The sequence below is a fragment of the Lissotriton vulgaris genome, chromosome 7 (assembly GCF_964263255.1).
Source record: "Lissotriton vulgaris chromosome 7, aLisVul1.2, whole genome shotgun sequence".
In the NCBI taxonomy this organism is placed as follows: Eukaryota; Metazoa; Chordata; class Amphibia; order Caudata; family Salamandridae; genus Lissotriton; species Lissotriton vulgaris.
Window position 1 is genome coordinate 461373513 of NC_141695.1, and position 15305 is coordinate 461388817.

At 46.3% G+C, this 15305-nt stretch overlaps 1 protein-coding gene across 3 annotated transcripts in view; it reads left to right on the forward strand.

Moving 5' to 3' along the window:
* The window catches only part of LOC147701866 (uncharacterized protein ZSWIM9-like), an 87852-nt gene that overhangs the window by 7185 nt on the left and 65362 nt on the right, over nucleotides 1-15305 (forward strand). For all 3 annotated transcript variants that reach the window (XM_086930499.1, XM_086930501.1, XM_086930500.1), the window contains exon 2: nucleotides 900-1254. In XM_086930499.1, the coding sequence (XP_086786625.1) occupies nucleotides 1126-1254 (129 nt within the window). In that variant the 5' untranslated portion in view covers nucleotides 900-1125. The remainder of the gene's footprint in view (nucleotides 1-899; nucleotides 1255-15305) is intronic.

Here is a 15305-nt window from a genome sequence, read left to right on the forward strand (position 1 = left end):
TTCCGGCTACTTCACCAAGCTCACTGGACACCTGCACGCCTAGCCTCTATAGGTCTAAAGGACACCGACACCTGCTGGAACTGCGGAATAGAGAGTGGGGACCTAGAACACCTCATCTTCAGTTGCACAAAAGTAAAACAATTCTGGAAACAGGTGCTAGACTTCACAAACAGGACGCTAAGCTGCAGCCTTAGGCAAACATTCGCCACAATCGTCACAGCACATAGCACACCAGACATCTCCACACACAAAGACAAAAATCTCCTTGACTTCCTCCTCACTTCAGCAGCAATAATAGTACTCACGAACTGGAAGGACACAACAAAGGCCCCATTTAAAGGGTGGCTGAACTGGGTGATCTTCCTCAGAGGGGCAGACTACTCCATCTCAGAAACACACCAGGGAGACACCCCAACAGAGAGATGTGGTCTAAACTAGATAATCTGACAAACTCCTTCAAACCACCATAGACTAAGAATAACCAAATTTCTAAGAGGGACGGTTTTCTGTCACAAACAAACCACCACCACTCCATGTTCTATGTTTTATGTTCTAACTAAGAACCAACCGACGGCGATAATAAGAACGTCAAGTCTATATGTTTTGTTGATATCTGTAACCTATAAATACCAATAAAAAAATAAAATAAAAAAAAGAACGCACCAATAATGTCATAGCATACGACTTGGGGCCTAACCTCCAGCGGCCACAGCCCCTCACACCACCATGAGCCACAATTGAGAAAGAAAGCACATTAATGCCACACGTGTCCTGTACCCTACTACTTACCACAGCCTCTTCCGACTGCACTTAACAGTTGGCATAGCCCCATTCCACCCCCAGAGAACATTTGTCTAGCACTAATTAAACTGTCTTTTTTTTATTTCTTTTTTTTACAGACCAGCGACTTCAAGCTGACCGAGGTCATGCCGAGGAATACCTTCTCATCACCAAAGGCAAACCATAATCTCAGTAGCAATCTCCTTCACTTGCTCCCGATCTGAAAAGCGGTGGGATCGTCTAGAAACAATTAGTTGAAGGGCCTTATCATAAAAGCAGTTCATCAGTTGTTTCTGTGGTGCACAAACGGAAGGCCACGCCACCCAGACGTTACCACTTGCGCTAATGGCGAATATGAATCCTGTGCCCCATGTGCAGAACACAGTCTCTCAGAGACTGCATGAAACTCATGACATCCTTGCTGAAGAAAAGAAGTTAATTGCCCTCTCCAGAACACGCGTGACAGCTGATCTCGTAAGTTACTTATTTTACAGCTAAATACAAGCCAGATTCTGCTAGTTTCAGTTCAAATAATCACACTGACAACCAGCCAGTGAAAAATGGGCAAATATGATAATTATACACGTGTGCGCTTCCCAAACAACAGTTATAAATATGTATTTCTTCAAACATGTTCCTTTCATAGCCTACCTCCGCTGAGGATACTTGTTCGAAGAATTGCTTTGAGCAGCATTTCTCACTCACTCACTAACAGTGAAACATCAATCCACAAATCATAACTCCCCACCCTGCTTTCTCTTGCACCTAGACGTGACCCTCCTCCTTTCAGCACAAATAAATTATTTGCCTGTCACCACTAGTGTTACTGTGGAGTGTGTCGGATTTGTAGCTTCTGGGTACTTGTGTGTGGAAATGGTATGTGCTTTATTCAAAAACCCTAGAGGATGAAGTTAGAATGTCTCATAGAGTGTAGCATCTGCCCTGCATATTCAGTCTATCTCTGCTGATCTGTCAGTCCTCATAGCGACTACTTCAGCACAATACATTATATCGTCTACCCAGGCTGAGCAGCACCTTTAATACCATACTAGTCTATAGTGTAACACACATTTTCTTACAAAAAAGGGATCTCTTTGAATGTATGTATATTGAAAATTTCAAAAGATGAAGGATGAGCAAAGGTATCATTTATTTCAGAGGTGTGAATGGTTCCACCACTGGGCAGCAGACTATTGCTCATAGGCCCACTAATTCGTATTATGTAGTTACACATTCCATAGTCTCGGTTTTCATTTTTTGTGGCCTACACATGTAATGGGTGTTAATTTAGCAGATAAGTTATGAGAGATTTTAAAACATTATAGTTTAAGAATACAGTTTGAAAGCGACATATTGCCTGTGACTAACTTGCATTCGAGTTTGCCGCATCACAGTGAATTTGTGTGGTTGCAAGAGCAGCTGAAATCCCCAAGGAGTACACATTTTCTCAGTTCTGTGAGTATGTTAATCTACCGAGTTACAGTAAGACCTCTAACAGAATGGGAGTTCTCGCTTTTTTTGTTGTTTTGTTTATTGGCATTTTTAAGACTTACAAAATCAACAACAATAAGCAAACTGACCGTTGCACAACAACATCCATCCTCCAGCTTAAGTACAGTATATTAGACTTCAGAAAATATACATTTGATCATATAGATTAGTACATGCATTTAGTCAATCTGGTACACTTTAACCCCTTAAGTGCTGCGTCGGTGCGTTGGCCGACAGCAGCACTACCTCCCCAGTGCTGCGCACGACCATTGGACGTCCATTCAGCACTGGTTCCAATGGACAGCGCAGCACTGGGGAGGGATGTTTACTAGCATCTATGAGGTTAAGATATTCAATTAAATACTTCCAATAATCTCTGGGCCTGGAATTCGCAGGTAGTTCCTCTTCATATGTTAACAAAGTGTCTTTACAATACGTCAGGTCTACAATCCATTGTTTGATTGTCGGGGCTCTTTTGCCATTCCATCCAATTGATATCCTACGTTTCGCCAGAAGCAATACTACCACCCAGAACTTTCGCTTGGTAGCCCGCACCTCAGGCACCAGCCCTAGTAAACCTGTGCCAACTGTAGTCAATCGGAATTCCCCCCATAGCGCTCAACATTTTAGTTACTTGTACCCAATAGTCTGCTACCTTCGGTGTATAAAATCTGCACCATGTGAGTGACACCGTTTACATTTTGAATCCGTGCTCAGCCCATATCTATGGAGTCAGTCAGGTGCAAAATAGGACTGATGTAGGTATTTATAATGTAGTATACGTAGGTTTCCGTTGGGTGTCAGCAGACCCGTAAGTGTGCAGGTTGTGGTCCACTCCACTATCGTTAGTGAAATGTCTAAACTAGCATTCCATTTTTCGAGGGCACGTAGCGTGTTTCCCACTATGTCCTCTTGCAATTTAATATACAGTGAGTTGCTTTGGGAATCGTAAGCAACAGTTGCAGAGAGGACAGTTGCTGCGGTTCCGTGGGGTAAGAGGGATACAATTTCTGTATCGCTCTCTGCAACCTGTAATATGTAAATTTAAAATGCAAGGTCGGATTGCTTATGAATCATAGGTCCTCAAGGGTCCTAAATTGACCATCCTGATACAGGTCTCCTATAGTATCTATACCAACTTGTCGAAGTAAACCCATTCTTACCTTCTCCTGAGTGACCAAGAGCACCGGATGGTGATGTAACGGTAGTGCAGCTGCGTATAGTGGTAATTTGTTTGCTTTTTTCCCCATTATATACCAGGCTTTGTTTGTCGCATCTATTGTATTAATATCGCGGGCATGTAAAGGGGGCTTCCGATGTCTTATAGCTGTCAATGGTATGTGAAGTGCGTCACCCTCTTCTATGGTCACGTGCGTAAGGTATGGGATCCCATGATACCAGAAATGTGCGTACTGTGCTTGCGCACAAAAATAATATTGAAAAAAATCCGGTACCTTGAACCCTCCCCGTGAATATGGCAATGTTAAAGGGCGCATCTCTATTCTCGCTTGTTTGCCTGCCCATATCAGGTTTAGCACCATAGTTGATATTCTACGAAACACTGCCATTGGCGGCTTAATGGGGATATTATTAAATAAATTCAGAAATGAAGGTAGGATTACCATTTTTACTATGGCCGTACGGTCAGCTAGTGATAGTGGCAAACAGTTCCATCTCTTGATTTTTGTCCTCTAGAGCACTAACCATTCGACTGTAATTTGTACGGATAACAATGTCCGGGTCTCTATGGAACCAGACTCCCAAATACCGTATTCGTTCTGATTGCCATTCTAAGGGGTAGTCCAAAGGTTGCGGGCACGTAGTATCAGTCAACTGAATTATCTGCGATTTAGCCCAGTTGATGGTGAGCCCCGAGTGCTGACCGAATTTAATATATTCACGCAATAGAGGGTTTAAATTTTGCACTGGGTACCGGACATACAGCATCATGTCGTCTGCGTATAATGAAATGTGTAATGGTCGTTGTGGGAATTGAATAGCTGAATGTAAAGCCCCTGCCTAATTTTGCATGCCAATGGCTCAAGCGCTAGTGCAAATAGTAAGGAAGACCGGGGACAGCCTTGTCGTGTCCCTCTGGCAGTTGGGATTAGATCCGATATATAGTTATTAATCTTGATGCGTGCTGTTGGGGCAGTATACAACATTGATGCCCATTGTGAAAAAATGGGAGGGAAACCTATTCTACTTAGAACTGTGTGCAAGTATGACCATTCGATGGAATCAAAGGCTTTGGCCGCGTCTAGTAAGACTGCTGCTGCCTTGATGTCGGGAACTAAGTAATGTGATAATGCAAACAATGTTCTCGTGTTATGTGTCGTGGACCGTGACAGGATAAAGCCCGATAATTCCGGTAGGACCAATAGTGGCATCAATGGTTGAAGACGAGTGGCAATCAGTTTGGTAATCTTCGTATCAACATTTATAAGGGAAAGGGGTCTGTAGGAATCGCAATATTCCGGATCCTTGTCCAGTTTCAACAGGGCGATCAACATAGCTTCCCGTAAAGTTGGCGGGAGCTTTTGTTTATCATGTGCGTCACCATACATTTGAAACAGATGAAGAGCTAATAAATCTGCAAACGATTTATAAAATTCACATGTCAAGCCGTCTGGGCCCGGTGCCTTACCGTTCGGTAGTGATTTAATAACAGCTGTTACTTCCTCAACGCTGTCAGGCAGTGAGAGGTATTCTCTTTGTGCATCCGATAGCCATGCTATCGACACGTCGGCCAAGTATTCCATAATTTCCTCTGCATTTGTAGTGGGGTGGGATGTGTACAGTGTCCCGAATGCTAGCATGAATTCCCTCTGTATACTTTGTGCATCATACCATGGGGTGCCCTCAGAGTCTCTAATCACCTGGATTGGTTGTGGGGCTCGAGCCGTACATATTTTGGTCGCCAAGATTCTGCCGGGCCTGCCTCCCTCACCATAGGAACGCGCAATGTGGGGTTTTGTGATCTATTTTAGTTCGTCATTAGCATATGATTGATACTCTGTTAGGACAGTTCTGATTTCCCCTAACAATTTGGTATTTCGTGTGTGCTCATAGTCCCGCTCTAGGTCACGTAGCTTATTTTCTCATGTGAAAAGCCTGATGCCTTATATCTTTAAGAATGCCTGCAGTGGTGCTAATGCAAATGCCCCTAATCGTCGCTTTAAAAGCCTCCCATAGCAGCACTGGGTCCTCAGTCGTTGGGGCGTTCAGCTCAAAATACTCAGTTATAGCAGTGTGTATAGTGTCAGTGTATACTGAGTCCAGTAAAGCAGTAGCATTAAATCTCCAACTAAAAGGAGGGGGAGTATAGTGTGCTATGGTTAATGAAAGTAGTACCGGGTTATGATCGGACAGTGTTCTGGGTAAATGTCTAATCCTATTTGTCCAGAGCGACATGTCCTCTATACCTAGCCAGTAGTCAATATGTGACCAACTATTGTGCGCTGCAGTTGTGTGAGTGGCTTCTCTATGTGCTGAATAGCGTGCCCTCCATTTGTTAGTAAGTCGCATATCAGACATAATATCTTTTCGTGTAGCTAAGGCACGTTTGTGCGGCTCGGTTGTGTTCCCAGATCTGTCCAGACCCTCCTGTAAAGCGATATTGAAATCCCCACCCCACAGAAACTGAACATCTCGCAGCTCATACAGTGTACGCCACACTCTATGATCAAAGTTAGGGTCATCTACATTAGGGCCATAGGTGTTTACTAAAGCCAGCCGTTGCCCTCTCAAGACCCCTACCACTATGACATATCATCCCTCTTCATCCTTTAGGACCTCCGTGATATTGAAATTCAGACCTTTCCTGATTAAAATGAGGACCCCCCTAGAGTAGGAGGAGTAATTCGAGCCATGTATTGATTCTGCCCATCTACGGCCAATATTATTAACTGTGTGAGGAGCGATGTGTGTCTCCTGAAGAAGGGCAATATACACTTTCTGCCTATCAAAATATGCAAAGATTTGTCAAATCTTCTTCGGATTTTTTAACCCTCTAATGTTCCAACTCAGTAAATTTATATGCTTTGGTTGTAGTGTTTCAGCGAACATCTGCGGACCTAAACATCATACAGAAAATAGAGTGACAGTTGTAGCATGTATAACCTTTAAATGCTGTTGTCTTGAAGTCATAGCGTTACATAGTGCAGTAGAATACTGGAAATCTGCAATGCTTCTCAAGTGCATTGGTCTGTAGAACAAAACCCAACATCCCCACCCCCTCCCACCACCCACTTCAGCATCCTAACTATGCCAAAGACCTACCCATAGAGAAGCAACCTTGAAACAAAACAGTGGTTGGGGAGCACCCACTCGGGGGGGTCCGCCTGGTGCACATATCAACATCCATCATAATGGATGTGACCAGGCACTAGTTAGCTACACGGATGTGGGATAATCTAAGTGTGGTTAGAGAACAACGCAGACATTAGGAATGCATAGGTGAGAACATCTGCATTTAAAAACCCAATATAAGTCACAGCTCTATAACAGCACCTATTAATGAAACACATTGTAGGTTTTAACACGGGGACCGGTAAGTAATGATTCTGATAAAAAAGAAAGTTCCATTTGAGGTGCTACATGAGGAGGTGGATCAGGAGGGTAGATATATTGTGGTGCAGGGTAAACTGTGTGGCAAGCTGATCACTCTTCTCAATGTCTACGGTCCTAATATAGATGACCCTGATTTTTTCATTGCACTTTGGAACAAATTGTATAACCTACCACCGTCGGCCATCCTCTGTGGGGGGGACTGGAATGTTACATTGGACCCTGTATTGGATAGGAGACACGATCGGCCTTGTGAACGGAAAAAAGGGCTGGATGCGGTGCGCGAGGGTGTGACTGAGTTGCAACTGTTGGATATTTGGCGCCTGCAGAATCCTGGCAGGCGGGAGGGTACTTGCTATACATCAGCGCACAATACGTGGTCAAGATTAGATTATTGGTTACTGACCCGGGATATGAGTGGATGTGTGCTGAATGTAGAGCATCTGCCCCGAACGCTTTCGGACCATGCCCCTGTTGCACTGCAGCTACGGATACCTACACATGCTCCTGCCCCGTTTACCTGGCGACTCTCCCCTGGAGTGTTGACGGATCAAGTGTTGTGTGAGCGTCTGCGGCAAATTATTGAGGAGTTCTTCGAGACCAATGTGGGCTCCGTCGATAATATGACCACGGTGTGGGAGGCCTTTAAGGTTTCGGTGAGGGGTGCATGCATTGGGTTGCGGTCTGGAGTCCTCACATCCATCAGAGACTCTATGTCCAAACTGGAGAGGGAGTTGTTGGCTTTAGAACGCCGGATGGAGGAAGGGGCCGATAACACATTGCTAGCGGATGTCAGGACAAAGGTCACAGAATATAATGAATTGGCAGACCAGGAGGTAAAATTTTTATCCAAACGCGCCACAGCCAGGTATTATGGAGAGGGGGGTAGGCCAGGCAGAGGACTAGCTGAAAGGATTCGCGACCCTTGGGCTAGGCACTGTACTGTAGTGGAAATTGAGGATCAGGAGACTGTGGTGACTACGACGGATGGCATACTTGCCTGCTTTTCGAGACATTATGCGCAACTCTATGAACATAGAGTAACAGCGGATGAGGCGGAAATATCGCGGTATTTGGAGGACGTAGCGCTAGTGTGGCTCTCTAGGGGGCAACAGGAATTCCTAATGCATCATGTTACTGAGGCGGAATTCAGGGACGCAATAGCTGCCCTACCGAATGGAAAGGCGGCTGGTACGGATGGCCTGCCCGCCGAATTTTATAAGACGTATGCTGATTTGCTTATTCCGCGTCTGGCCATGGTCCTAGAGGAAGCTTTTGAATGCGGGCAACTTCCGGGATCTATGAGAGAGGCACTCTTGGTGGCGCTTCCTAAGCCTGGAAAGCCTTTAAATAGGTGCGAGTCATATCGTCCCCTTTCCCTGATAAACACTGATGTAAAAATAATAGCCAAAGTGCTGGCCACGAGACTGCGTCTCCTTCTGCCAGTTATGGTATTACCCGATCAATCGGGGTTTATCCCCCTTCGGTCTACCACACACAACTTGAGGACCCTGTTCGCCGTATTACATCTCCTTAAACCAGATCTAGCTGCGGTGGCAGTCATGCTAGACGCCGCCAAGGCTTTTGATTCAGTGGCATGGGAGTATATGATGGCTGTCCTGCATCGGATGGGAGTGCCTTTTTTTTTTACGTCGCTAATTGCCCTGCTGTACAATGCACCCACGGCGAGAGTAAGGATTAATGGTCAGGTCTCTGCCCCCTTTCCAATACAGCGGGGGACAAGGCAGGGCTGCCCTCTGTCGCCCCTACTTTTTGCAATCATGATGGAACCATTGGCCTGTGTCTTGCGTCAGAGATATGCGGAAGCAGCACTGAAGTTCCCTCTCAGATCGCTGGCCGTGTCAATGTATGCCGACGACTTGGTCCTATATGTCAGAGACCCGGCACTTCACCTGGAGCGCATACTCCGTGAGTTCATTAAATTTGGCCAGCACTCAGGTCTAACAATAAATTGGGACAAGTCAGTGGTGATGCCTCTTACGGATGTCACTCACCAAGTACCATTGGAATTCCCGCTGGAGTGGGCGACGGAATCAGTCAGATACCTGGGCGTCTGGGTGCACAGGGATTATCAAGAAGTTATACGTGCCAACTACGGCGTTGCCATTTCCAATCTGGAAGACCAGGTGGCACGGTGGATTCGTCTCCCATTGACCCTGGCGGATCGCGTGTCATTGATCAAAATGGTAGTGCTGCCGAAATTCCTTTACCTATTCGTCAACATCCCGGTCCCGCTAAGACAGCACTTCTTTGCGAGACTGCGTTCCTTGCTGATAGCTCTCACCTGGGCCGGCAAGAAGCCACGAGTGACGTGGGAGGTACTGACCAAGCCATACGATCTGGGTGGTTTTGCCCTGCCGGATATGCGACTCTATTATCTTTGCGCGCAGGCACACTTTGCGAGTTATTGGATACACTCTCCGCCTTACACTCCACACGTAGCATTGGAGGCAAGTGCAGTTCTGCCCTATCCACTGAGGGCTATGATAGTAAATAAGCACTCGGTGTTTGAGAAGGGGGAGATTGATACTGTGCGCCTCACAGCGACTGCATGGACTACCCTGGGTAAACGGGCTGGTAAGCTGCCGCTCTACGCTCCGGCCATGCCACTACTTTACCACTCGGACGTTTCTGTCTCGGGCGAGCCGGGAGGGCTCCTGATCCTACGGGAGGCTGGACTACAGACTATGGGGGACCTATTTCCGGGAGCATCGTTCATCTCCTCTCGGGAGATGACCACCCGCTCGACGAACGCTACTATGTCCACCTTTGTGTACGTCAGACTGCGAGCTGCAGTGCGTGACCTGTACCCAATGTATCCGGAGGAACCACCGGCCCTAGGTGCATTGCAATTGCTCTATACGGTTAAGGACAGGACTAAATTGCTATCTAAATTATATAAGGCTGCGCAGGAAGATGAGGGGGGAGGGGCGATCCTGGCCAGAGCAAGGTGGGATAGAAGTCTCCCGGAACCGCTGAGTGATGACGACTGGAATGAATGTTGTGCTATGACTGGTGGATATGTGATCAATGGCAACTTTCGCCTTCTACATTATAAATTTCTACAGCAGTGGTACTATACGCCAGCCCAACTGGTACGATACGGGCTTAGGTCCACAGCTCAATGTGTCCGTTGCGGAGCTGACGGCGCTGACTTTGTACACCTGGCCTGGGGGTGCCCACGCGTCTACGACTACTGGAAGGAGGTGACTGAAAGACTAACTGTCATGGCCTCTACTGAGGTAAAGATGGATGTACGCCTGTGTCTGTTGGGCATTGCCTCTGGGGTTGCTGCGCCGTCGCGGCGGCTTGTGGTGTTGGCACTTCAATTGGCCAGAAGGAGGGTTGCTATGGTCTGGGGAGGACGGAGAGCGCCTGAGGTGCAAATGTGGCTGAAAGATATGGCCTATTCCAGGGACCAGTTGAACTGTTACTATGACGAGCTACCTGAGGCATCTCGCCCGAGGGATGTATGGGCCCCATTTACACTCTATATGCTCTCTCTCACAGACACTAATAGCGGCGAGAATACGACTGTTGCTTCATCAGACTGCGAGGAAGGAGCGATTGGCAGGCTTTAGGGCGGATGCGGTTGCTTCACCATGTATGTGGTGTGAATGTCTGTGTGACGGTCAAGGCAGTGAGAACGTGGCGGGAAGTGAGGACTGGCTTGGTGCCCATAGTTATTGATCCTCACTGTGGCCTCTGGATGGTTCTGGGAGGGGAACGAATGACTCCTACCTAGGAAGTGCTGGTCGACACGTATTGTATTAGCTGCTCTGCTACATCACGCCTGCTAGACTTGGACTGCTCACTGAAACCAGGATGGGACGGGGGGGTGGGGTTGGGATTTGTTGAAGTTACCTTTCTTTATAAAACCTGAAAAATAGACCGAGATCACATGGGGGCTTACGTCCGCATTCAATAGGTGTGCTATCAATACCACATCTGGATTAACTGTGAGTGCCTACATGGGCTGAGACTTTTGGACTCCTGTAAACGTACTTCTGGTGTTTGATATTGAGCTTGTATAATAATTGCGGTACACCGATTGCGGCCGGCCCTAACAGTGGGTTGTAGGCACACCGCTGTGTATATGAATAATGTGCAATAAAGGTCTGCCAAAAAAAAAAAAAAAAAAAAAAAAAAAAACACGGGGACCGGTAGGTGAACTCCACATATATTGCTAAGTACAGGTTATATATTCAACAAATCGTCGACATAAAAGTGTCAATGGAGGTGCTACCATTTATGTACAATATATGTCAGCAATAGTGAGGGAGCTCTGGATACAGTTCGGTTGACCTCACAGCGCGGACAGCAACAGTTTTCTGATAGAGCGTAGATAGAGAATTTAACCTTAGATAGATGGGTACGACAGCCAGCACAAGTGTCACGTCAGTGCGCACAGGACATCTCTAGATTGAAGCATGTCCCCAGCGATCCACATCAGAGCAGTGCAGTTGGTGCTAGGAATGTTTCTAGAAAGTGGGGGTCTCCGAACATGTCCAAGTCCTGTAATCTACCACTGAGAAGCAAGAAAGATGGCAATCTAATATATAAACAGTAGCGTGTGCGTGTGGCTTACCAGACATTAGGCGCTGGAACTTGTTCCCTCTTACCATACCAGTGATTGCTCAGTCTGAGTCTTGGTGCTGCTCTTCCGGGTGTTTCTCTTTGCACCTGCGGTTGAGCTTTTTCAGAAAGTCCTGTGGAGTTTGGAGAATGATAGAGCGGCCATCTTGTGTCACTTTAAGTCGTGCTGGGTAGAGCATGGCATATTCAATTCCCAGTTTGCGCAATTTCTTCTTCGCCGGGTTGTACTCTTTGTGTGCAAGTTGGACCGCTACTGTGAAATCAGGGTAGAATTCCAACGCATTACCTTGGTAGTTGATGTCACGGTTCTCACAAGCCAGCCTCAAAATGGCATCCCTGTCTCTGTAATTAAGAATACAGGCGACAATGGGTCGTGGGGGAGCGCCGGGTTTCGGCCTTGGGGCAAGGGATCGATGCGCGCGCTCCACCAGCAGGACGGTCGAAAAGGGCTCCATGCCGAACACGCTACGGATCAACTCCTCCACATATGTTTCCATTCTGCCGGTATTGGTGGATTCTGGTACGCCTGTGATGCGGACGTTGTTCCGGCGTGTTCTCGCTTCCAAATCCTCTGTCTTATTACGGATGACCTCCAATATCTTTTCCATGTCCGAACATTTTGTGGTAGTAGCATGAGATTCGTCCTCCACTGCAGAGAGTCTAGTTTCAGCTTCAATCAGGCTCTCCCCATGCTTATCCAATTTGGCCACCATGTTGTCGACGCGTTGTGTAATGGTGTCTAGTTTCCCTTTTTTATGTCCTGGAGACTCTGTTGAATAGCTTGCAATACTTGTTCCATACCTCCCTTTCCCTTTCCCATGTTTGCACTTAGCGACACAGTCAGATATGCCAATGACGCACTATGGCAGGTGGAAAGACCTTTAACACAGGGTACTCAAACACCCGGAGCTTGCAGGGTCGTCGCTATAGTATGGATGGGTCCCTACCAATGTTCATGGACAGCCAACAGCAGAGGCAATAGTACAGATCCAACAGGTTATCAGGTCGGTTATGGATAATCAACAATACCAAAATCCTGGTCCCTTAGATGAAGAAATGTCGGTATTCTTTTTAGCAGTAGGGAAGCCAACCATCAATTTCTACTACTGCAACACCCTGTCTTACTAGAATTTTTCTTAGGGTGTATACCGCACCTCATCCAAATTTGTTATTTTTAAAAAAAGGATTACTTGGTAAACCTCAAATGAGTCAGACAGATCACACAAGATGTCTGGACCAGTAATCTGCACAGTACATCGAAACAAATGTGAAAAAATGTGTGGAGAACAAAATGACACCTCACGGGCGCACCACCCTCGGGGTAACTGGTAGGTACTCACCAGATTAGGCCCCTTTTCTCATCATAGGTAGTCATTTTGTTCAAAATAAAAAGTGTCCAAAACAAAAAGTGTATAAAGTGTATAAAGTGCAATGGAGCAATGAGCTTTTGCTCCAATCGTGACAAACAGTGATTAAAATCAACAGGCACACCTCTGTCACACCTTTATTTTTGATTATTAGCGTGATCTGTTGAATTAAAAAGGCTGGTAGCTAACTTTGCATACCATTACCTATTGCCAACATGTTTCTCTGCCTCTGAATATTTCGGCAAATTCGTCAGGGCTAGACACCTTGTCACCGCACCGATGTTGGACACTGTGTTCTCTATGACCTCTGCCAGCACACTTTTCATACCAGCTGTAGAGGGGAATATTTACTTTCACAGGCTCCTCATGTGAGTCTTCTTATATTGTGTTTGTTTGCCCCCGCGATTGTCTCATCAATCGGACAGAGCCGCTCAGAGCTCTTCGTCTCCTCCTCAGTTATGGATAATGCCAAGCAATATGATCCCTGGATACGTTTACTGCCCACAGTGTGTTAGCAAGGGGAGCCCGCAATCAGTAGCGTCGCCACGTTAAGATATATCCACATACCAGACCTTGGTAGGCAGGGCAGGCTGACAGTCAGCGTAGGAATCGCGCCATGCGACAACCACCTCGACAGCTAGTATTGCCCACCAGATCATCCAACATAGTTACTTCGCAATACTTCAGACGATCACCGCATGTCCCTCGCATAGCTCCCAAAGAAACATATGGTGCTGTGTCTGTGCGCAGCAACAGGAGCTCGTGCGCATATAAGGAGCGGGGAGACGCCGCCCAGCATGTACCACAGCTGTCTTCACCATAGGGGGAATAGAAAGATACCGGAGACGTCTGTTAGGATAGGAGGTCACAGGGCAGTGCCTGCCAGTATTGTTGTTGTGTCGTGGCTGCAGGGTGCGTTACACGTTAGTCGCCAGCTATCGGCAGTGCGAGGCGCCATCTTGTTTCAGCCCCGCAAATCAATATAGGTTTTCACCACAATCCATGCGGTCAGCGCTTTACAACAGTTCAGATAGGCTTAGCGCCGCGCATAGTGCCCACCTAGTGTCGCAAGTTGTTTTGTCCGACCTGGTTTACACTGGAAACGTTACCATAAACGCTCCGACCGAAGAATGCCATAGGGCACCGCCATCTTGCACAGCACACAGTCCGCCCAATGCCGCCGTCGTTACCCCTTGGTTTTCTTGCCGCAGTGGTGTCAAAGCAGCTTGGTGGTACACTCACGTCCCAGTCCGCGCATTCCGACACCCGTGCCTGTCTCTGAGCGCTCGCTGGATATCCGTTAAACGCACTTACAGATCGCGGAATGGACCTGGTCGGTGGAGCTGTCTTATCAGGCAGCCATTCCGCTGTGCACCCTCAGTGCCCCCCGGAGTTCCCGCTTTCCCCTTACTGGACTCTTCAATATTCACTTTTATTTTCTACAATCTGTTGTCCCAGTTTCAGAAATCGTTATAATTTCTTGGGCTTGCTTGGTTTTCGAAAGATATTTAACTGAAGGAAGTTCTCTTCCAGCTTGACTTGTTTTTATCAGTCTTATGTGGATTCCTATTTTGGGGCTCCGCAGGTTGTTGCACATTTAGGCTAACCTGGTAAAGTGATCTTCTCTCCTTGCTTCTTGACCTTTCACACCAACTCCTAAAATCCTTCATGTAAAGTTGCTTATTTCCCATTCTTCACTTGGCATCTGTCCGGATTGTCTATTCTTTCTCAGATATCTCCATCAAATTGCCATCCATGCTTTGATTCAAATTTCCCATCCAAGAATGATCTCTCCGTAGTTTACTCCGTGTCCTTGTGATGAACTTGCTGAGTCTGATTCTAGGCATTAATCAACGTCCCTGTATTCTAGGGGCACTGCTTCCGGTGTGTTCAAAGAAGGATTGCTGCTTCATACGTTGTATTGTCTGCTATTGTATATGTTTCAGGATTGTAATGGTTTGATCTGAACTTACGTGAGTATGCTTTTTTTTAAAGTGATTTCCGTCCAGAACACTACCTAGGTTAGACGTTCTGTTTGGAATACTCTCTAGAACATTTTGCTTGGAATTTAGTCTTCTGACGTTAAAGATAAAACATTGAATAGTGCACTTGTTTCTCACTTTGTTCCACCTGTTATTCATAGCCCTTTCTTACCTTGAGAACAATTATATCCATGGGATTCACTCTATGCCCTAAACTCAAACTATTTTTTTATCAATAACTAAAGTAATTCTCTACCATGACCTAACATATATTATAGAAAGAACAAATATATGTACAACTCAGTTTCTGAAGCTCAATATGCACTGATACTAACAGCGACACTAGTCTTTCTTGAACTTTCGTCCACTCAGCCCTTCCTTCAGATAAACCATGAACTGGGTAATGATCTGTGCCGCCAGCTCTCACTTTTGTTGTACATTATATCTTGCCTTAAACTTTCTTAATGTGTAAAGTTCAATGCCCAGTGGAAACCTGTGG